The sequence below is a fragment of the Drosophila persimilis genome, unplaced genomic scaffold, assembly GCF_003286085.1.
Source record: "Drosophila persimilis strain 14011-0111.01,24,50 unplaced genomic scaffold, DperRS2 tig00000000-arrow-pilon, whole genome shotgun sequence".
Lineage (NCBI taxonomy): Eukaryota > Metazoa > Arthropoda > Insecta > Diptera > Drosophilidae > Drosophila > Drosophila persimilis.
Genome location: NW_020825288.1, coordinates 25759047 through 25780886, shown reverse-complemented (window position 1 = coordinate 25780886; position 21840 = coordinate 25759047). Strand labels below are relative to the sequence as shown.

The window sequence follows — 21840 nt, the reverse complement described above, 5'->3', positions numbered from 1 at the left end:
GTTGCGGTCTTCCCTCAGTTGCGTATCCAGCTCTCAGTATTATATGGTTTTGCTCCTGCCCTCCACAGCTGGCACAGGCGAATGGTTGACAGGGCCCCTGTACAGGGCTGGAAAATCTCTTACATAGTTCCCTCCTACCGTGGGAAACTCCTCTACTGGGTCCTGTTTGGAGCGTGCTGCTTTATTATAAACGTCCCACAGGCGTGCAGGCGGAACAATTCGACATTAATGGGAGAAATAATGCTGGAAATCAGGACGGATATTCCTGACAGCCTTGACATGGATTGCAGCACCTTGCAGTCACTGATGGTTGGAACGAGGCTGCGAGAGTGGGCGCAGTCCCCAGCTCGTTGCCAGTTGAAGCAATTGCAATTAGGTGTAATTACAGAGAGCTTCAATCCGCTCCCACCCCCTGGTGGGCAGAGAAAGTTATCGCAACTTTTGACCGGAGCCAAAGGCGACGAGAGGATTTTAATTAATTTCATTACAGGCGATGCCAAAAGTTTCCAATAATCTGCACGTTTTTCCAAAGGCTTGCCAAGTACGTTCTCTCTTCAAAGAAACGTGCCCCGAACCCCATGAATCATTTAGTAACCTGAACTAGGAATTTGCTTTTGAACTGGGCATTCGTCACAGATGATGTGGACTTCCTTCATAGAGGAGTGGGGGGAGAGAACTTCGACATCCAAATGGTGTAAATGAACTAATCTGAACTAATGGCCGTGCCTTGTGTGCCTCCTCAAAAAACCAGAAAAAGAGCTAGGTTTCAATTCATTTTGCTGGATCTAACAAGCATTTATTAATCTATAAAAAGGATAATTGTACAAAAGAACTTAAAGAAAAATTTGTGGTGTCTACTTAGTTACTCGTACCATTACGATTTTTGTGTCTTGGGCTACACTGTATGTGTGCCACAGTTTGGGTTTCATGGTTTTGTAATTTCGATATGAAAAATGAAATAATTTCCTTCCTTGGATTAGATTTGTTTGTTTAAACGAATTACGTTTTAATTTCGGTCTTGCTTCTGTGGATTGTGTGCTTGCAGAGTTTACGTTTGGCGGTGTTTGTGTGTTCTGTATTGTGTGGTTGTTTGTGGTTATTCAAAGGACATCGAGTAAATTAAACGTACATACAAAATATTCTCTTTACAAACTAATATCAAAGTTTAGTTATCAACAGTTTAATTCGTGGCCGACGCATGTAGCATGCGCGCTCCTTGCTCTCTCAACTATAGATATATGCATGATCGCTGTACATATATTATATTCTATTCAGCGAACGGCTGTGTAGCGTGTTCCTCTCGCTATTTCTGCGACCTGGTGTCACCTCTCGCTCGTTCAGACGTTTATACTTTAGTTCAGTTTCAGGGGTGTATGGTTGTATGGGGGTGGATAGATGATGGATTGTTACAAGGCTGTTCTGAGTCTGTGGAGTCTGTTTCTTCTCTGGATTTCTTGCTAACTTATCCGCAATAAATGACTTTGTGTGCACCTTACGTGCGGCTATCACAATTCCATTTTCGTTCAAATTTCTTGTCTCATTTGTAGTTGTAGTAGTTTCCACTCTCGCCCTCCAGAATTATCCTAGCATATATGTATAGTGTAATAGTCTCGTTGCTTGCAACGCATAGCTCTGCTGTCAACTAGTGTACGATATTGAAATGATTAGAAATTATAATCAGGCGTTCAGGTCAGAGTTGGAAACTTTGGGAATTGGTCTACGGACACATGCCATGCCGTGTGGCATATAGATAGTAAGGATAGGAAGGGCTGCTCACCTTCCAGGCTAAACAAACGTAAAAAGTAAAGTAAAAATACGAAAAACTGTCTGTTGGAGCAAAGATGTCAAATCTGACTGTGATCTGGCGCCGGTGCAGCTGCTGGTGCAGTTGATGGTCCAGTTGCTGGTGTTTCTGGCTTGCCAGCATTCAGCTTTGCCTTTACTTTCAGCAACAAAGCTTCAAAGGAGTCCTCCTGCGGCTTTGGGGCCGGTGCTTCCTTGGGAAACACATATGAGTGGTAGTTGTTGATGCCAGCATTGTCTGCGAAAGGCGAAGGGTGAGTTATGTTATTCAAAGGCCCTTTAACCTTAGCCTGCGACTCGTTTGAGACACTCACCTAAATCGGCATACGAGGCACGGCAGAAGGCGCGTCTTCCGCCGAAGCTAATATCATACATATTGATCTGTGGATCCTTTGGGCTTGTGTCGATGGCCGTGAATGCGTCCTGCGCTCGCTCATACGTCACAAAGCCGTACTTCATGCTGCAACAGTAACAAACATGCGATTAGAATTGCACTTCTGTTTGCTGGAGTATTCTGCTCTCCACTGCTTACCCGTTCTCCTTGTAGTGTATTGTTATCTGCTTAATGTTGCCATAGGCCAGAAACTTTCGGCGCAGCAGCTCTTTGGTGGTCTCCTGCTCAATGCGACCCACATACACAATGCGGCGCTCCTCCACCGCCGGCTGTGATACGTTCCGATCCACAAATCCCCGTCTATTGTTGTTGTTGTTGTTTTCGAAGCGCGCCTCAGATTGTGAGCGCGAACGAGAACGCCGCAAGGGGCGATGCGGACTGCGACTACGACTACGCTCCCGATCGCTGATTTCGGAGCCCGAACTGGAGTAGCCGGCCCGGTTTGGCTGCTGGTTTTTCGAGCGTCGCTTGTTGTAGCTGGTGCGACGCTGTCGGCGCTCATATTTGCCCGCCTCCGAGTACGATGACGAACTAACCGAGCTGCGGTGACGGTGCGTGCTGCGCGAGGAATAGCCCCCGTTGCCAATACTGCTGCCTCCGCATGTGGCCGTTGCATCCAAGCTGCGCAGCCGCTCTATTGAGTGGGAGCGGGAACGGGAACGTGACCGGGATCTGTACGAAGCCAGGCTGCTGCTATCCGAAGAGGAACCTCTCGAGGAACTAGATTCATCCGAGCCTGGGACTCGCCGTTTGCGGTATTTGCGCCTAGAGCGCTCGCGTGACTGCCGCGTGGTGGCGGGCAGCACCAGGAGGGGAAATTCGGGTTGCAGATCCGTTTGGGTAGACATGTTGACAAGAGTTTTGCGCTCGCGGTTCTTCGGCAAGTGCATGATCACCATATCCTCGCCATGCGGCACGTTCGTCTCAGTCCCACTCGGGGGCTTGGCTCCTTTGCCCCCGCCAGCATTGCTCTTCGGCAGCAACGTGGCCATGGCCGTGCTGCTGGTCTGTCGCACCACCTCGCTCTGTATGCTGGCTATGAGGGAGTTGCTCATGTTCTTTTTCGCGTCCTTGCCGTTGGACATGTTGTACAGGAGGACCGAGGACTTAAGCAGCGAGCGAGGCGAGGCCTTGCTCAGCTGGTTCGGTGGTATCGTTATGTCCGTGTTACAGCTGGCCGAAACAATAATCAGTGCGTCCAAGTCGGGGCGGAGTGTGTTCATTCTGGGCGTCGTCGTTGTTGCTGTTGGAGCCTCGCTGTTGTTGTCCTCCTCCAATTCGACGCGGTACGTATCTTTCACAATGTCTTTGAGCGGCGGCAGCTTCGTTACGCGCGGAACCTTTGCCGACACGCGCGAATCGATGATCTTCAGTTGCTGGGCCCGCTTCATCTCCAGCATGCGCAGCACCTTGTTCTTGGCCACAGTAATGGGATCCATAGGCAGGGCTGCTGCTGTTGGCCCCCCTTTAATGGGTGGGCACTTGAGACTGTTGACGATCTGGGCTATAGCCACGGTCTTCTGTTGTTGCTGGTTCGAAGGCGTTGTAACTGGCATTGGTTTCAGCGCGCCCAGAGCACCCATTGCGCCAGTTGGGGGCGGCCTTTGTTGCTCCAACTTGGGCTGTTTGGGAGGCGTGGGCTTGACCTTCGTGCCGGTCTTGGCGACGGCAGTGCCGCCGGCACCGCGACGCTGCTTGTACTCCTCCAGATTAAGTTTTCGTTTGGGCGCCTGTGTCGATGCCACATTACCTGTTGCTGTTGGTGTTGTTGTTGCTGTTGCTGTTGGTGTTGCTGTTGGTGTTGCTGTTTGTGTTGCTGTTGCCGTTGCTGGTACTGGCGGCACGCTTGCTGCTGCCGCTTCCCGATTATGCTTGAGAAGAGCCAGATTCTTCCCTCCCAGGCCCAAGCCAGTGCTAGCGGCAGGCCGCTGCTGCTTGCTGCCGATTGCAGATTTCTTACCCTCTTGAGTTTTCTTCGAGGCCGCTTTATTCGACTTGGACGCGGCACCTGCCGCCACCTTACGCTTGAGGAAGTCGCACTGCTTCTTGTTGGGCACCAGGCAAATGTTGTTTGTGGCCTTCGGCTTGGCTGAGCCGGTGGCTCCTCGAGCCTGGATTTCCTGGTTTTCCATCGGCGCCAGCTTGGGCTAAATGTGGAATGGGCGAGAGAGCATTTAGGTATTTCAACTGAGAGTCAAAACTCTTGGCACTCACCTCTTTAGCAAGAGACAGTGGTTTCTTCGCAGACCCTTTCGGAGACCAGGATGGATCGGCCTTCACATTGTCCACATAGCACAGATCCTCGGGAGAAGCTGCCTCCGCTTGCGCCAGCTGGCCCTTGACCCACAAGGTCTCATCCACGTCCACCACATCGACAGTTTCCACATCGATGATCGAGTCTGAGTCGTCGTCAGAGTCGCGCAGCTTCGTGGGTACAGCTGTAGGCTTTCGCACAACAGAAGCAGTGGCAGCACCAGCACTACCTGATGGAGTAGATGGTGGCTCTAATGACACTTTGGAGTGAGTAAGTGAAGCTGTTTCTTGGATCCGCTTCGACTCTGCCAAGCGGCACGCGCTTATGTTCTCCGAAAAGTCATCTTTAGTGATAAAATCAGCCAGATCAAAGTTATTAACGTCAATGTTCAGCCCCAAGGCATCCGCCTCCGAGACAATGGTGTTGGTGCTCAGCGTTCGACTCTTGCGATCGCTGCACTCATCCAATGCATCGACATTGCCTCTGAGCAGACTCGTATTGTGTTTCCGTTCTTGTTCCAGTTCCGGTTCCGGTACTGGTTCCTCGTCATCGTCGTCGTAGTCGCTCGAGTGCGACTCGTAGTCGCCAATTGAGGAGCTATCTGTGCGCGTGCGGAACGTAGAGTTGCTGCATTGACTCTGCACATCCTCCCCTTCCTCCTCATCCTCCTCTATGTGACTTCCTCCAAGACCTGCAACGGCTAGATCACCATATTGGCCTGCGGCGCTCAAATGACGCTCGTGCTGCTCGTAGGCCACTTCCACCTCGCTGTCGGCGAAGGCCTGATAGACCTGGGCATTGAGTGCGTTAGCCTCTTGGTCGTTCAGCTGCTGCTCCACGAAATCGCTGTAGATCAGCTATTCAAACAGATGGATACACACATTTAGCCTCCTGAGCAGTTCAGTGTTTCAAGTTCTCGGGCCACCACCTACCAGGTTCTTGCTGCTCTGCAACTCCACATCCTCGTCGCCGTCGTGGCCCAGCAGGGAATGGGCGTCTGTGGGTGCAATGGGCAGTATTCCGTTCAGTGTATCCGTCAACTGCAGGCTGAAACCGAGAATAAAACAAATGATGCATAAGCATACATATTGTCAGCTCCAGTATTCAGTACTTACTCGTCGTTGGGAGACCAGAAGCTCGGCTCGGTCTCATATTTTGCAAAGTTTCCGTCGAAGGGATCCTCATGGAAAACATTCAGCAATCGGGAGTCCATTTCGTGTCAAGGGGATTGCTGCAGAGCGGATGAGATGCAGAAACTCGGTTCTGTTAGATATAATCGTAGCATTCGAGACATAGCCAAAAGGAAAATACCACATCCGTCTGCGAGGGATAAACAGTGGAATATCAAGCATCCGCAGAAGCTAACCATGGTGGGGGAATCAATCTCTCACACCGCAGGGACTTTCTTTCCACCAATCAGCATTTGCCATTGAGCCAGGCAAAGGCCACACACTCACGGACCTGAGTACTTATTAACAATTACCAAATGGAGATTCGGAGATGCCTCCTTCTGTTTAATGAAAAAACAATACCTCTTCCGGGGAAACATCGTCTGCTTCTTCAAGTAGCCTTTGAAAAGATATGTATCGAGTATCGATAGCGAGTAATCGAAAGTGCCTTTTGACACTTTAAGTCAAGATGTCAAGATGACTTGAAGGAGGCAGGGACCTATTTCATTTCCGGTTGTCGACCGACGAGAAATTGTTCATTTGGCATGTGCTTTTGAAGTGAAACAGAATTACAAGAAATCAAGTAGTAAAATCATAAAATATTATTGAAAAAATTGCCATTTTCTGAATAAATATATTCGTAGAGGGGAAAACATGCCACAAAAGGTGTTAACACGTCGCCAGCGGAAGGCAGCCGATGCCACACGTCAAGCAGAAGAAGAGGCGCTCAAGAATCCACAACCAGTGACCGCTGTGAAGGGTGTGAAAAGGGTTCAGGCAAAGCCGCCGGAGAAGCAGCAGCAGATAACACCAGGAGGTAAGCCCCCCGCACCCACGCCCCTATCACCGCCAAAGCCACCGACAAGTGGCAGAACAGGGACTGCTCCAATCAACAAGACAGCAAAACTGACACAGAAGCGGACACAATCGAGCAAACTGGTGGAGTCGATAATCTACAGCAAGAACCCAGTGCCCAGTGGAAGGCTTCCGAAGAAGATGCCCGAGGCACTAAACCTTGAGCCCAAGCCCCTTTCTGGGGCTAAGCCTCGGACTGCTGGCTCAGCCTCAGCCTCTGCCCCTGCCGCTGCCGTTGGCCCTGGCACTAGCACGGAAAGTGAAATGTGGCGCGAGATTCACCCCGGGCATCAGAAGCGTGCCAAGGAGCATCTGCTTTCGATATGGAACAAAATACAGAAACATATGGGCGTCAGCACCATGAACTCTAAAAACTCGCACAAGACGGTGAATATCCCATTGCTGAATAAGATCTGCGAGGAAATCAAGAGTCGTTGGCAGGGAATCTTGCCGGCTGAGGGCGAAGAGACCCAGCCGGAGATCTATGGGAGGCGCCAGAGAGAAGTGTCGCCGAGCTTGTCCTCGCTGAGCTTCACACCCAGTGAAATGGAGCTGATTCCCCAGACATTGGAAGCAGTCGAAAACTATTTGGCGAGCGTCGGGACTGAAAACGAGTTCGACTTCGAGAAGTCAGTACAGCAGGCTGATGCCGCACAGATTTCGCCTCAGTTGCAGCCCGAGCTCCCCGAAAATAGTGTGAAAAAGCCCGAGAAAGCCCAGAAATCTGTTACCATCCGTCCAGACGACTCCATTGAGATCATTGGCCAAACCGGCTACTTCGTCATCACCGGCACAGACGAACAGTTGGCCCAAAAGCTCATCGATCTGAAAGACCAAGGCGTTACTGTCGAGCAGTCCATACAGCTCCCGGAGGGCACTGAGGGGATAGTGCTGCAGCAGCTGGAGGAGCTGCTCCTGAACCGTGAGCAGATTATCCAGAAAATGCACTCAAAGCATGACACGCTGTCGATGAGACGCGAGCCGCGTGAGAAAAAGAAGCTGAACAAGAAAGCATAAGAATCTCATTGCTAAGCATTACACACTAACATATAATAGACAATAATCCCAAAAAACATATGAACTGATCGACACTGGACAAGGAGCACACACACACACGTACAAAGACATTAGATTATTCCAAATTCAAATTTCGCGCGCGCAAGACTCAACAAGTTGGCAACGCCAGCAATGCACCGCGGCCCAAAACGGAACAGCAAAAAGCAGCGTGGCACGTTGACAGGAGAAAGCAACATGCAGTTTTACCCACCCTCTCACGTGCATCCCGGGGTATGGGGTGGATGCACGTTGCATCTGATGGAGAGGCCACAGGATTCACAGCGTCTGAGCCGGCGCTACTAGAGGAGTTCCCGTACTGTGGCTTAAATTTAAATCACGGTCTAACAACAAAAACAAAACACATGCGCACGCACACACACAGACGAGAGACAGATGGAAGAAGAAGATAAGCCGCCGCACATGTGTCGCGGGACCACGAACCACGTGTGGGTGTGTGTGCGCGCGCATACGCTTGTATGGGTAAACGCCGCCGCCACGCCATGTGCTTTTTATGCTCCTCAACACAACAATCAAATTCAAGACTACACTTTTGCTACAATTTGCTATCACATTTCCCGAACACCCGCACACCACACTCACACCCCTTCCTTCATAGACACCAGCCGCATTTTGTTTAAAAAGCTGTTTTCATTCGAAATAAATAAATGTACGCGAAATGGATTCACCGACATATGTACGTATTAGTATTCTTGCGAATTTTATGGCCCGCCAGAGCACCCACTCCGCGGCTGGAGCGCCTGATCAGCTTTCAGGTGGTTTTCAGTTGCCATATATTACCTTTGGGATATTTCAGCCTGCGCACGGCACCTATTCACTGTTGATCTTGAATCCTAATCCTATGTCTCCTGTATAAATTGTTGTTTTTTATAGCTTGTTGCCGCCGTCTGTTTGTCTGTCTGCTTTAACCTCACATGTTGAGCGCTGCGTCCGCAGCACCAACACAAGCACAGGTCCCTTAATCTACGTTATTGGTTTAAAAAGCGTCGGCAACGATTTCCAGCTATGTCTCACTGTCACTTTCATTCAAATTCACAGATTATAGTATTCGAACGCCACTATAATTCAATTCACGCTCGGTTTATCTGATAAGTTTATGAATCACATTGCTCAAAATATGTTCACGTGGACCTGAACCTGGCTGCGCGGCAATGTTATTCTGTTAGTTCGCGGGCCCCTCAGTGTGACTGAGTGACTGACCTTATGAAATATACCGAAACATACCGTGTCATTTCAAAAATATACCGTAAATATACTGACGAATTCAAGTTCTATGTTACATATTCTTCGTTTTTGATATTCCGTGGAATATTACCAGCTATATAGAATATTTAGCCATGCCCACTTAATTTTATACGATAGGTGAATCAATTTCCTACTTGATTTGCATAATTAGAATAATTGCATTTATTGGATTTTGTTTAAAAAAGGGTTTTAGCAAAAAAGGTCACAAGAACGGCGAATTAACCAACAACAATGTCTCGATTTGAACTAGAGGTGGAGAACTATCGATTGCACTGTCGATGTTTTTCGAAAACCTATCGTCTACTATCGACAGCAGTGTGACCGCGGACTTATCGTTAAAATATACCGTCCCACAGAAATATTTCAAAATATACCGTCTCATTTTAAAAATATATCGTAAATATACAGACGAATTGAAGTTCTTTTTACATATTCCTCGTTTTTGATATTCCGTGGAATATTACCAGCTATTAAGAAAATTTAGCCATGCCCACATAATTTTATCCGATTAGAGAATTTATTTTCTACTTGACTGGCTTGCTTTAAATAATTGCTTTTATTGGATTTCTATATAACGTTGAAAATTAAATTTAATAGATTGATGAAATTCACAAAATATACCACTATATGCCGATATACCTTAAATATACCGTCGGTTAAATTTTGACCTCAAAAATACCGAAAAGTATTAAAAATTCCGTAAACGTTCACCCTGCCAAGGCTACATACAACGGCCAGCGCTACGTCAGAGCCGTCATGTTTTGGTTACACTAATCCATGGGTATGGAGGTTTCTATACCCTAACTTGTTCGCATATGGGCATATTCTATTTTGGTGTTTCATAATACCAAAATTATTTATTGAATTTAAACACAAATTTGTTTTTTAATACCCTACAGTGAATGCAAAATGGTCATGATGACGTATGAGGAGAGGAATTCCACTTGGTTAGGTTGGAACATATTTATTTTATTTTCAATTTACTTTAAGGATGCAGATTTCCGATCCGAACATCTGGCACAAGCATTTGTTTAATTATTGAGCTGTATAGCGCTTCTTCCGACCCGACAACGTACAAGTAGTATAAAATCAGAAAAACATGTTCGGGTTAGTATGGTTTGTATAGACGAAAATGCGGGGGATAACTACACATATATATATATATAAGCCGATTCAACTCGAGGATAATTTAACGACGCTTCACACTAGTCCATTCGCCATCGTCTACGGCCTTGTTTTCTGTGGGAATTAAATTATTATTAACTATTCAAAGCTGGACGGGGGTGAGGGAAAACTTACCCTTGTCCTGGGGCTGATCGCGTTTGGGAGCGGGCTCATCACGTGGGCCGGGTGCAGTGCGCCAGTTGCCACCACCACCAGCAGCAGTACCAGTACCACCGCTGGGTCCACCTTCCTTGGGTGCGCGGGATTCTGGGCCGCGCAAATCGCCGCCACGCACCTCGCGGTCGCGTCTATCGCCAGCAGGGCGACGATTGTCACGATCACTCTGACGTGGAGCGTCGCGCCAGTTGCCACCGGTTTCGCGCGGTGCAGCATCATCATTGCGGCGTGGCCCATCGTTGCGACGGAAACCACCACGGTCGCGATCATCTCTGTCGTCTCTGTCCCGGCGCGGTCCATCGTTGCGGAAGTCGCGATCACGATCGCGGTCGCGGTCTCCGCCTCGTCGCCACTTATCATCTCGAGATGGCGGGGCAGCACTACCGCTGGCATCCTTGACTCCCGCACCACGCTGAGAATCTGGCTCGCGACGCACACGCCAGGAGGAATCGGCGCCCTCGTTGTCCCTGCGCTCACGATCGCGATCTGCACCTCTCTCGCCGCGTTCTCCACCGCGGTCCATGCGTTCGCCACCGCGATCCATGCGATCTCCTCCACGCTCTGTGCGCTCTCCGCCGCGCTCCATGCGATCTCCTCCACGTTCCATCCGATCCCCGCCACGCTCCATGCGCTCTCCACCACGCTCGATGCGGTCCCCGGCACGTTCGTTCCGGTCGCCAATTGGCGCCGCAGCACGACGCCACTCTCCGGCTCCGCCGCCACCTCCAGCTGCCGCTGCGCTGGGCCTGTCGCCTCCACGTGGACGCCAGGTGTCGCGCTCTTTATCACTACGCTCGCGCTCGACGGCCACCTCGCGAGCCAATCGGTCGCGGTCTTCCTTAATTTTACGCTCGGCCTCCTCCTCCTTGGCGCGCTGTTTCTCGTACTGGGCACGACGCTTCTCGTCCTCAGCCTCGCGCTCGAGGCGACGGGCCTCGGCAGCGGCACGTTCTTCTGCGGCCTGCGCCAGGCGGATCTCTTCCTCCTTGCGAAGGCGTTCCTCTTCCTTTTCGCGCAGGAAGGCCTGACGACGCTCCTCCCGACGACGAATAACGCGGTCGGCCAGGCGCTTCTTCCGCTCCGCCTCCAAGGCGATCTCGAACTTCTTGAGCTTCTCCACGTAGAGGGAGGCGCGCTCCTTCTTGAGAGCCTCAAGGAATTCATCTCGGTCGGGATACATGCGCTTGAGGCGCTCCTGCTGGCTGACAGCATCCTTGCGCTCAGCAATGGCATTCTCGATGCGCGTCTTCTCGGTGGCTTCCCAGAACTCCTTGTCCTTGACCTGCTTCTCGGCCAGATACTTCTCGAACAGAGGGATCTCCTCCAGGCGCTTGGCGCGCTCATAGTAGTCGATCTTCTTCTCCTGCGACTTGAGCTTCGACTGCAGCTCCTTGGCCTCGCGCTGAAGCTCCTCGCTCTCGCGCTTGGCGATCTGCTCGGCGTCGAGCTTCTTGATGCCCTCCTCGTCCAGCTTGGAGAGCATTTTCTTGCCGTGGGCGGTCTGCGATATCTGCTGCACCTTTTCCTTGAGGCTCTTCTCTTTGATGGCCTGAATTTCATTCTGGTGGCGCTTGCGCTCGCGCTCCTCCTGCTCCAGCTCCAGGCGTTTCTGCTCGGCCAGCTTGGCCTTGCGAGACTCCTCTTCCTGGCGGCGAGCCTCCTCCTCCTCGCGCGCGTTGTTCTGCTTCTCGATGTACTCTTTGCGATCCTCGATGATCTTCTGTCTCTGCAGAATGCGCTGGTGTTCGCGATCCTTGATCTCATGGTAGTGGTGCACCATTTGGGTGCGCAGCTTGGCCCGCTGATCGCGCTCCCTATTCGGATAGACAATGGACACGGCTCGGGTCAGCACGGTGGACATGTTCACCAGCTGGGAGCGAATCTGCTCGGACGGCATCGACTGCAGGGCCGGTCCATCCGGGCGGTACTCGCGCTGACTCTCGGTGAGGTCGGTGCCAAAGTAGATGCTGTTCTTTTGATGATCGATGCGTATCTGCATGTCGTTGTGGCGCACCGACTCGACCAGCAGCTTTTCCAGCTCGAAGATGTTGCAGAAGGTAGCCAGCTCCAGCAGGCGCTTGAACTCGATGCTCTCGTACACCTGCGAGATCTGTCGAATCAGGCGCATGATGGTGACGTCCTTCAGCGACTGAATGTAGGGGCTGAGCAGGTTGGTCTCCGTGGGGCCCGTCTCGATGATGTCCACAATGGACTGAATCCTCTTGCAGAGATTCAGGGGGTTGAAGTCCACCTCCAACCAGTTGTACAAGTTCCGGAAATCCTCGGAGACGAGTTGCGGCACATTCAACCGCACCTAGAGGGGATTAATACTCGATTAACACTCGAAAATCCTTCAGCGGAGCTTCTACGATTGCTACTCACCACCTCCCGGATGAGAGAAACACGAGTGGGCGGCTGGGGCAGGCCAAGAAGGACGGCCAGCTTCTGGGCCTTCTCGAGAGGGCTCTTGTCCGCCTCAATGAACCTGTCGAATTCCGGATGGGCCGACGGCAGAGGAATCGAAAGGGTGGCCAGGAGAACATGTGCAGCCATGCGCTGCAGGTCGTCCTTGGTCAGATTCTTCTTCAGCTCGCGCGTCAGCTGGAAGAGCTTGAGCAGGGCGGCGGCATGGAAAAGCTGATTGCCTGCCTTGCTGAAGACCATGGCAAGCTTCTGGTAATAGTTCGCCATCGTTTTGGGCACGGGCGTCTTCTTGGAGAGGGCCATCAGGCCGTGGATGTCCTCGATGGCCTTGTAGGCCTCCTGCCACAGCTCCATCTGGATGGCCGAGTCGAGCAGATACAGCCTGGTGTCCAGGCACAGCTGCTGCGTCTCCACCTTGTTGATCGAGACGCCAGTGGTCTGATTGCTGCTCTTGCAGATGTCCTCAAGATGCTTGCGCAGCTTGTCGCACAGACGACGGAACTCGCTCTTGCGATTGTATTTCAAACAGAACTGGAAGGCCATGCGAGCGATGTCATGGTACAGCGCCTCGCAGTGGGTGTTCACACGAAGCAACTCCAGGCACTGGCAATACGACTCCCAGAGGAACTTCACCCAGGGCAAGAGAATGGTGCGGTCGGACCGGTCCTGGGCATCTTCACCACACACTGCGCTCATCAGGATGCTCTCGGGAGTGGCGATGTTGTCCAAGTCGTCCAGCTCCAGCACAGCCACAGCCGCGGAGGACTGCGCCTGGGCGGCCTCAGTGTGCTCCTCGGCCATTTTCAAGTAGCCGCGGATAACATTCTCCAGCGAGTTTACGTTGACCAGCTGAAACATGTTGCGGTACTGGAAGAGACCCTCCTTGGCAATGTGCGACTTCTTGAGCTCCACGCACAAGTACAGGTACTTGAACATGAGCGGCTCAATGACCGTCTCCGAGTAGGCATAGTTCCACCTCTTGTTGCGGAACACTTCCTGAAGGGTATCCAGGGCCCTTAAAGGCTTGCCCACCTCAATAAATTCTGAGGAGACACACAGAGAGAGAGAACGAGAAACGTTAAAATGTGAATGGCAAGTAATAGAGAGAGAGAGAGTAGCCGTCTGACATTTGTCGTCGGCCACCGCATGGAAAATTTTCTGCACTTACCATTAGCTCTTTTAAGAGCATTTTCCGGACGTTGGGTATAACGCGCCATGTTTGCTCAATTAAATGTTTACGCACCGACACTGGCAGTTGCTTTTGTTAATGTTTACCGGGCCCGAAGAGCTGAAAATTGTACAAATTTTCGGCGCGCCTACGTGTGGCCTTCGAGGTTAACACAAAATGGCCGAGTTTACGGCTGTCAGTTCCAGTGCTGCCAGATTGAAGAAAAAATAGGCTAGAATAAGCTACAATTGAAAAAAAGCTTAAAAATAAGTAATGGATTATTGAAGTTTATTGATATATATTTTTGAATGTTTAATTAAATTAATGGCATGCTTTTTCCACTTCATCATGCTATGGCCGTGTACAAACAAACTGCAGCCTTTTGCTGGCGTAATTCGCATGACTTGGCCCCAATTGTTGCCGTTCAAAAGCAGAAGTAAACTTTTGTGGGGTCAGTTGGCACATTGCGTAGACCCCCCTTAAATTCATCGAAATTCAACCACAAATTGTGGAAATTTTTTGTATAAAACACTTTCGGACTTTGTATGAATTTTGCAAACATGTGCAATACTGTAGTGTGACTAAAATTTATCAACGAAAAATTACTATACATTTACACACAAAATTGGATGATATGGTTTGATTTTTGTCCGATTTCTCGATAAAAATTGACAAATATTACAATACAATTTTTTTTAAGCCAAAAAAGTGAATGAAATTGGAAATAAGCTAGATTTCAAGTAAATCTACTTAAAATAAGCTAAAATGGCAACACTAGCCAGGGCTGGACTACATTGATGTTATCAATAGCTGCCGATAGCTATTGGCGATTTGAACACGGCCTGCCAGATGTAAACAACAACACGCGGGAACAATTCGCAAATGCACGAAAACTACGAGTTAAACAATCAAAATGTGGAAGAAATATATACTATGGTTCGCACAGGAGCATGTCGACTTCAGAATATCAGAGTTCGAATCACTTGCTAAGATGTTTGGCTTTCAGTTTCGACGAGTGTCCGAACAGCTGTTGGTAAGTCACTTGTCAGTTAATTTAACTTTGATTAACTTGTATTTTGCAGAAACCCTTCTGGCTGGTGGAGTTTCCCAATGAAAAGACTGCTTTGCAGTATGCATCCCGCTCCATTGCCTTGCGTGCCATATTCGAGCTCTATTCCCACTCCAATACCCTGCCAGAGTTTCACAATAGACTTCGCTCTCACGTGGATACGCACCACAAAGAGATCGCGCGCCTCTTCAGCTCCGATGTTAGCTTTAAAATCACTGTCGAGACCTACAACAAGCATTTTAGTCAGCGGGAAAAAGTTGAGAAGATTGAGACGATGGACTACTTACCCATTGAAGGCACTGTCGATCTGAAGAACCCTCAGGTGGAGTGGTGGTACATAGAATTCTGGGGCTTGGATCCAAAAGAAGTGCCTCCTGTGCCCGACGACATTCTTTTCGGACGGCTTCTGGCTCAGGGTCAGCGGCATTTGATCAAAGATCTCTCTTTGAAGAAGCGAAAATTCATCGGAAACACCAGTATGGATGCTCAGCTGAGTTTGCTCATGGCCAACCAAGCGATGGTGCGTGAGGGCGACTTGGTGTTTGATCCATTCGTCGGGACGGGCTCATTGCTGGTAAGCGCAGCCAAGTTCGGTGGGTATGTCTTGGGAGCCGACATTGATTATATGATGGTGCATGCGCAATGCCGGCCCAGCCGTATATCCCAAAGGGTTCGGGAAAGGGATGAGAGCATCAGGGCGAATCTGAAGCAGTATGGGTGTGCGGATCGCTACATGGATGTGTTGGTAGCCGACTTCTCGAATCCTCTCTGGCACCCTCGCCTTTTATTCGATAGCATCATAACCGATCGTAGGTGGAGCAGTATTGCGGCGCAAAGTGTGCTCCAGTGGATTCTAAACCGAAATTTGAATTTTTAGCTCCATACGGAATACGCGAGGCCACAGAAAAGGTGGAGACCAAAAAGAGTGCCAAAGAGGACACACGAAGTGAGGACATGGTGCACTATCCGTCCACTTCGCACTATTCCCTGCAGAGCTTGTACTGCGATCTGCTCGAGTTTTCTGCGAAGCACTTGAAACTAGGAGGACGCCTCGTTTGCTGGCTACCCTTCCATCGGTGAGAACCCATCCATTTAATAGATTCGACAAATTAAAAAATTCACCCACCCCACTCAGAGAGGACTACGATGAGGCAATGCTGCCACATCACAAGCATTTGCGGCTGGTGGCCAACTCCGAACAGCCCTTGACTGGCAACACGTCCCGCCGCCTGCTCACCTATGAGAAGAGTTCGGAGTACAGCCACGCAGAAGCTTCAGAGCCCAGAATAACACATGTACCTACGCCCTCGGAGGACTTTAGAGATCGCTACTTCAACAATGCGCTGGAGTCTCGCAAGGATCGGCGAATGCGCAAGGCAGAACTACGTGAGCTCGGTCGCCTGGAAATGGAAAGTCGGGGGAAGATTCCCACTGACGGGCGCGCGAAGAAATGTGACTTGAACAAAGCCCGTTTCGTCTAGACACAATAGCAATAAATCTTGTATAGGATTTGTATTCTTTAACATTTGTATCCTAGAGAAATCACAATCAAAACGAAAAAACGATAAGCTAATTTGTGTCTCGTGCCACCGCATCGGCCTGCTCTGCTACACGACAGTCGAAAATGCTGGCAAAACTGCTGAGAAAGGCAGTACTGGCCTCCGGGATGCCAATGTGCCTGCCCAGCTCTTTGGTGAGGGAGGTTACACCTTTGCCCTCGATTCCACATGGGATGATGTGCTCAAACCACTTCAGATCAGTGCAGCAATTCAAGCCAATTCCGTGTGTGGTGACATAACGAGAGCCGTGCACGCCAATGGCACAGATCTTGTGGTCACCCACCCAAATGCCTGTGTCCTGTGTGGTCGTAGCATCTGGAATACCCAGCTGTCGGCATGTCTCTATTACCGTGCGCTCCAGGGCGGCCACATACCAGCGGATACTCGGCTTGAATTGCCGCAAGTGGAGAATGGGGTAGGCAACCAGCTGACCAGGCCCATGAAACGTAATCAAACCACCACGATCCGTGCGATGGAATTCTGCTCCCAATTTTCGGAGCCGATCCTCATCGTCTTTCGTATAACTCTTGCTCCGAATTCCTATGGTGTATACAGGATCGTGTTCCTGGAGAACGATGTAATTGCGAAATTCAGCGAACTCGCCCAAGTTTTGTGTGGACTTCGCCAGCAGCTGTTGCAACTTCAGTCCGCTGGCATAGCTATGTCGTCCAGCGCGCACCACAGTCACGAGCGGTCGTCTCACACACATGTTAATTTCATTTGTTTAACAAAAAACATTATTTATTTTCATATTTTAAATTGACCAAATTAGGGTTGCATTTACAGTTTCCAGCCGATGAAAACTCATCGATGTATTTTATCGATACTTTGGAAATTGACAACGTGCCGGGAACTGCTAGATTACATTTAAAAAATATATATTTCAATTGAAAATAGTGAATCAACTCATTTTTAATATTCGATTCGAAATGAATCATGAATAATTTCATGGGTAATAATTTTGTTGCGGGTGCACGCACCCTGTGACTGGCTGCTAGCGGTGGAAAAACCTCGATGCTCGTTGTTTTCGATGTTTTGGAGTAGTTTGGTCGCAATGAGCTTCTTCTTCTTATATTTGACGTTTGCAATAAGACGATAAAAAATACACTCACACTCGCACGCGTTGGACATTATTTGTGAGTTTCGCGTAAAAAGACGTTGCAAAAAGCAGATCAGCATACTTATTGATTGTTTTAATGCCTCACAGCTCGGCCCTCGCTGGAAATGCTGTAGACCGTAAATGTTTCGTCAGGCGAAGGACACGCGTAGACGAATGAAATTCCAATAGGAGAGCGCAGAGCTCAGTGTGTGAAAAAGACACAGGCTCGAGAGCACGCTTCTGCGTTTACGTCGCGGGATATGGCGACACGTCAGGATGACCGCGGCGATGAGATTGGTGGGGGCGGGGAGCCTGCATCCTATCATGTTCTGCCCCACACGGAAGAGATGGCGAATTTTTTGGCCCATCAACAGCAGCAGCAGCAACATCAGCAGCACCAGCAGCATCATCAAAACTTTATGCTTCATCAGCAACATGGTCAGGCTCCGCCCGGACCCATGATGTGGACATCGCCGCCTCCGCACTTGGGTGGCCCGTTTCCGCCGCATCTTCAGCAGCAACAGCCGCAGCCGCCACCGCAGCCCCATGTGTATAATGAATATCTGTACAACCTGGCCTATTCGGGCCAGCCTGGACAGCCCGAGACCTACTCGGTGCTGCCCGTGGGGCATGGGAATTTTCTCAAAGTGTATCACTGTCCCGAGAGCCCGGTCAACGACGGCACTGCTCCCCACTTCACGCATATCAACATGGCATCACTGAACCACCAGCATCCACATCACCAAGCCCCGCCACCGACACCCCCCCAGCCGACGCCTCTTTATGAACTTTTCGCCGCAAGTCCGTTGCTGCCGAAGCCGGAGATGAATATGGTTGGGGCATCACAGCCTCAACCGTCACAGCCCCAGCAACAGCAACAACCCCAGCAACAGCCTCAGCCCCAAGCCCACCTTCAGCAGGCCAAGCCCCATCCACATCCACATCCCAATCCACAACCACCTCCGCCCCCTCCTCCGCAAGTCCTCCACCCTCCAAGTAGCGCAAATCTGCTCATCAACAATCTGGTGAACAACTGGTCGCCAAATCTGACTGGAGGCAGCTACATACAATTCGGGGACGAGATCAATGAAAACGCCACCAACCAGAAGGAGTCACCGCCGCCTGCACACCATGAGCAGCCATCGCAGGCGACGCAGCAGCCCCCGCTGCAGGTGCCGGAGCAATTGAGCAAGCCTGCAAGCCCAATGCCTGTGGCCGCAAAGGCCGCCAAGTCTTTGCCAACTGCCACCGTCAGTAAGTCCACTATTGTGGTGACAGGTCAGCCCGATGGCAAGAAGCGCATTGTGGCCGAGGTAAAGCCCATGCCCATGTCCTACTCGGATGTCCTGAGCAAGGGCACGCAGTCGAGCGGCTCAGGAGGCGAGACGCGCACGGCCAACGGATTGGACTATGCAAGTCCGCAGCAGCAGCAGCGACGGCAGGGTAAAGAGGAAGGCGTCGCTGGTCGGGAGATGCGGACTGCGAAACGTTCTCCATTGCATGATGCAAAGGACACGCCGCTTCTTCTGGCCTCGAATGCTGGTCATGCCCATGGCAGTCGTGGAAAGAAGCGTGGACAATCCAATCACGCGGCACAGCTAAAGCAACAGCAACAACAACAGCAGACGCAGCCACAGCCACAGACCCAGCCCCAGCAATCTGCAACGCAGCAGGCCGCACAGATCAAAACGAATAAAGCCACCAACCAGGAGAAGAAGCGGCCCTTACAGACAAGGATCAACGTTAGGGCTAGCGAGCAAAAGACAAGCACCTCATCGACTCCCGCCAGCAACAGCAATGGCAACGGCAGCGCCCAGAGAGAGAACCACACAAGCAACGGCAATTCGACAACGAATCCTGCCATCAATCCAGGCCTTTCGTCCCGCAAGCCGAGCAGCAGCAGCGGCAAATCCAGCGCCAATGCAAATGCAAATCAGTCGAACTCCACTGCCTCATCGATTCCAAATTCGGGCAACAGCAACAACACAAACAACAACAATGTTAGTTCCTCTTCGTCCAAGCGATATTCCTCCTCGAACATGAACGTAAACTCGAATAACAGCTCTGGCTATTCGTACTCCTCGAAGCGCAATCGAAGCAACAACGCCTACTCCTCCTCATCCAACTCGCCCTCCCACGCCAGCAGCTTGTCCAGCAACAGGAACTACGAGCTGGCGAAGCGGATTCTGCACACCTGGTGGATTTACACTCTGAAATTGCTCACCTGGCTGTTCTACCTGGTCTACGACATTGTCGTGCTGGGCTTCAGCATGGCCTATGATAGGCTGGCTTTGGCCTATGTGGCCGGGCTGGCATATGCGCGGCAGCTGCACAAGGAACTGAAGCAGAACTCCGGCAAGCCGAGCATTTGGTGGCGCAACTACTGGCGACGCTTCGATGCCCGTTTCGCCAAGAACTCGCGCTGGGCCTTCTGGCGGCGATTCTACAAGCGGAAACCACCGGAACCCACCTCAGAATCGTTCAAGACGGGACGCCTGCCGCAGACAGGCGAGGAAGCAATGTACTCGCTGCTTAATTGTAAAGGAAAAGATGCATACAGGTGAGCCGCCATGATCAACGATGCCCAAGCTTTGCCTTTAAAACACATTTTCCTTGGTTGCAGCATACTGGGAGTGCCGCCAGACAGCTCGCAGGAGCAGATCCGCAAGCATTACAAGAAAATTGCGGTGCTGGTGCACCCGGACAAAAACAAACAGGCTGGCGCGGAGGAGGCTTTCAAGGTGCTCCAGCGGGCCTTCGAGTTGATCGGGGAACCGGTACGGTTTGCTGTGGACCCATTAATCCGCAAAATTCCACCTCGATGGCAGTGCAAGCTGATCCGTTTACTTCTTATTTGCAGGAGAACCGTCTCCTCTATGACCAAAGCATCGCCGAGACTCTGCACGCCGAGAAGGCCTGGACGGAGCTGCATGATCTGCTGTCGCAGCTGCAATCCAAAATGGCTGAGGCAGCCAACACTATAAGGTATGTGACCGCAATGTGCCGAAAGGCAGCGAAAGCTAACACTTGCGATGAATTGCAGATGCAGCACCTGTGCCCAACGCCACCCTCGCAAACTAACCGAACGTCCTCACTACGCGGCGCGCGAATGTGCCTCCTGTAAGATACGTCACTCTGCCAAGGACGTAAGTATCCCTCATTCTGAGTAGGAAGTATTTGTAGTTATTGTGTGTCTTTTTTCGTGGCAGGGGGATATCTGGGCCGAGACAAGTATGATGGGTCTGCGATGGAAATATTTGGCTCTGATGGATGGCAAGGTGTACGACATAACCGAGTGGGCCAACTGCCAGAAGGGCGCCCTGTCTCATTTGGAGCCCAATTCGCATATGGTGCAGTATCGCATAGTTCGCGGTGCCCAGCAGCAGCCGCCATCGCAGCAGCCGCAACCACACCACCACCCACAGCAGCAGCAGCAGCAACAGCACCCGCACCCGCACCACGACCGCGGTGCGCACCATCCAGGCGGTGGAGTCAGCGGCGTTAGGTAAGGAGAATGCGGCGATAGCCGTATCCGTATCCAAGGCATTTAACTGGCAACTGGTCTCTTCTTTTCCAGCGAGGCCACGCTGCACGAGTTCTTGGACAATTTGTACAGCGGCCAGCATCCGGGTGCGCCCAATGCCTTTGCGGGCAACGCACGACGTCGCGCGCGCCGCAACTGAGTCCCTGTCGCCGCATAGCCCTAAGTGTTTTTAAAATCTCTAATCTACAATTATAATCCGTGCCCATGCGTGTCCATCGTCGGCTGCGTGGTTTTTACTCACTTGTACACACCCATGCGCCAGCAGCAGAAGCAGCAGAGGCACCACCAGAAGCCCAGAAGCAGCTGCAGAGCAAGTACTCATCTTCCTTTCTCGTCCCGCGCTGGCCTGCAACACAGTGGCCCGCCCAGCCCATCAACGTTGAACAGCCATATTTAGCACTTCTCTGTATAGTTTACATATTGCTTTCAATTTGAAAGATTAAGATGATCGTGAAAATGTTGTACTTGTCACGTAGAATCGTACGATCGTACAATTGCCTACCACTTAGATACTGTCTATGTTTTAGCCTCTATTCTAATTGTACTTCTACTTCTGCCTATCACTTATGGACAGCTTAACACACGCCTAGCTCGTAGCCAGCAAGTTTAGCTCTAAGTTCTAAATACATTAGACCCCGCCCCGCCCTCGGCCTCGCATACGTTTCTGCAGCGTACAGCGGGGAGGAGGCACACATGTAAAATCTAACGCATCCAAATTAAACATAAATGTTAATAAAACTGTATTGAACGCCTAAACCCTTAAATCCAAGTCTCGATTCCAGCAAATGACAACAGACAGACAGACAGAGAGAGAGAGGGTAGGGCAGGGTAGGTCTCCACGA

General features: G+C 50.8%; 6 protein-coding genes across 7 annotated transcripts; 3 read left to right on the top strand and 3 right to left on the bottom strand.

Moving 5' to 3' along the window:
- Window positions 1–764: 764 nt before the first annotated feature.
- Window positions 765–8685, bottom strand: LOC6591591. Its single transcript, XM_026994438.1, has 8 exons — window positions 8330–8685; window positions 5567–5682; window positions 5384–5498; window positions 4412–5308; window positions 4009–4344; window positions 2336–3927; window positions 2118–2263; window positions 765–2041 (listed from the first exon to the last, which is right to left on the bottom strand). The coding sequence occupies exons 2-8, from the start codon at window positions 5662–5664 to the stop codon at window positions 1845–1847; spliced, it is 3381 nt and encodes a 1126-aa protein (XP_026850239.1). The 5' UTR covers window positions 5665–5682; window positions 8330–8685; the 3' UTR covers window positions 765–1844.
- LOC6591590 lies at window positions 5980–7492 on the top strand. The gene is made up of 2 exons (XM_002017500.2): window positions 5980–6206; window positions 6265–7492. The coding sequence occupies exon 2, from the start codon at window positions 6275–6277 to the stop codon at window positions 7490–7492; it is 1218 nt and encodes a 405-aa protein (XP_002017536.2). The 5' UTR covers window positions 5980–6206; window positions 6265–6274.
- Window positions 8686–9718: 1033 nt separating the features above from the next.
- Window positions 9719–13899, bottom strand: LOC6592091 (eukaryotic translation initiation factor 3 subunit A). Its single transcript, XM_026984646.1, has 4 exons — window positions 13728–13899; window positions 12518–13602; window positions 10094–12449; window positions 9719–10033 (listed from the first exon to the last, which is right to left on the bottom strand). The coding sequence occupies exons 1-4, from the start codon at window positions 13774–13776 to the stop codon at window positions 9984–9986; spliced, it is 3540 nt and encodes a 1179-aa protein (XP_026840447.1). The 5' UTR covers window positions 13777–13899; the 3' UTR covers window positions 9719–9983.
- A 676-nt stretch (window positions 13900–14575) lies between these two features.
- On the top strand, window positions 14576–16340 carry LOC6592090 (tRNA (guanine(10)-N2)-methyltransferase homolog). Its single transcript, XM_002017498.2, has 4 exons — window positions 14576–14760; window positions 14810–15605; window positions 15674–15872; window positions 15932–16340. The coding sequence occupies exons 1-4, from the start codon at window positions 14641–14643 to the stop codon at window positions 16275–16277; spliced, it is 1461 nt and encodes a 486-aa protein (XP_002017534.1). The 5' UTR covers window positions 14576–14640; the 3' UTR covers window positions 16278–16340.
- LOC6592089 (putative lipoyltransferase 2, mitochondrial) lies at window positions 16290–17094 on the bottom strand. The gene has a single exon (XM_002017497.2). The coding sequence runs from the start codon at window positions 17062–17064 to the stop codon at window positions 16366–16368; it is 699 nt and encodes a 232-aa protein (XP_002017533.1). The 5' UTR covers window positions 17065–17094; the 3' UTR covers window positions 16290–16365.
- Window positions 17095–17430: 336 nt separating this feature from the next.
- On the top strand, window positions 17431–21762 carry LOC6592088 (putative mediator of RNA polymerase II transcription subunit 26). Of its 2 annotated transcripts, XM_026994924.1 has the most exons (7): window positions 17431–17491; window positions 17563–20014; window positions 20078–20231; window positions 20315–20439; window positions 20498–20600; window positions 20664–20959; window positions 21032–21762. In XM_026994924.1, the coding sequence occupies exons 2-7, from the start codon at window positions 17715–17717 to the stop codon at window positions 21135–21137; spliced, it is 3084 nt and encodes a 1027-aa protein (XP_026850725.1). In that variant the 5' UTR covers window positions 17431–17491; window positions 17563–17714; the 3' UTR covers window positions 21138–21762. The 2 variants fall into 2 exon arrangements, with proteins under 2 accessions (XP_026850725.1, XP_026850726.1); XM_026994925.1 differs by lacking the exon at window positions 17431–17491 and having other exon boundaries at window positions 17520–20014.
- Window positions 21763–21840: the final 78 nt, after the last annotated feature.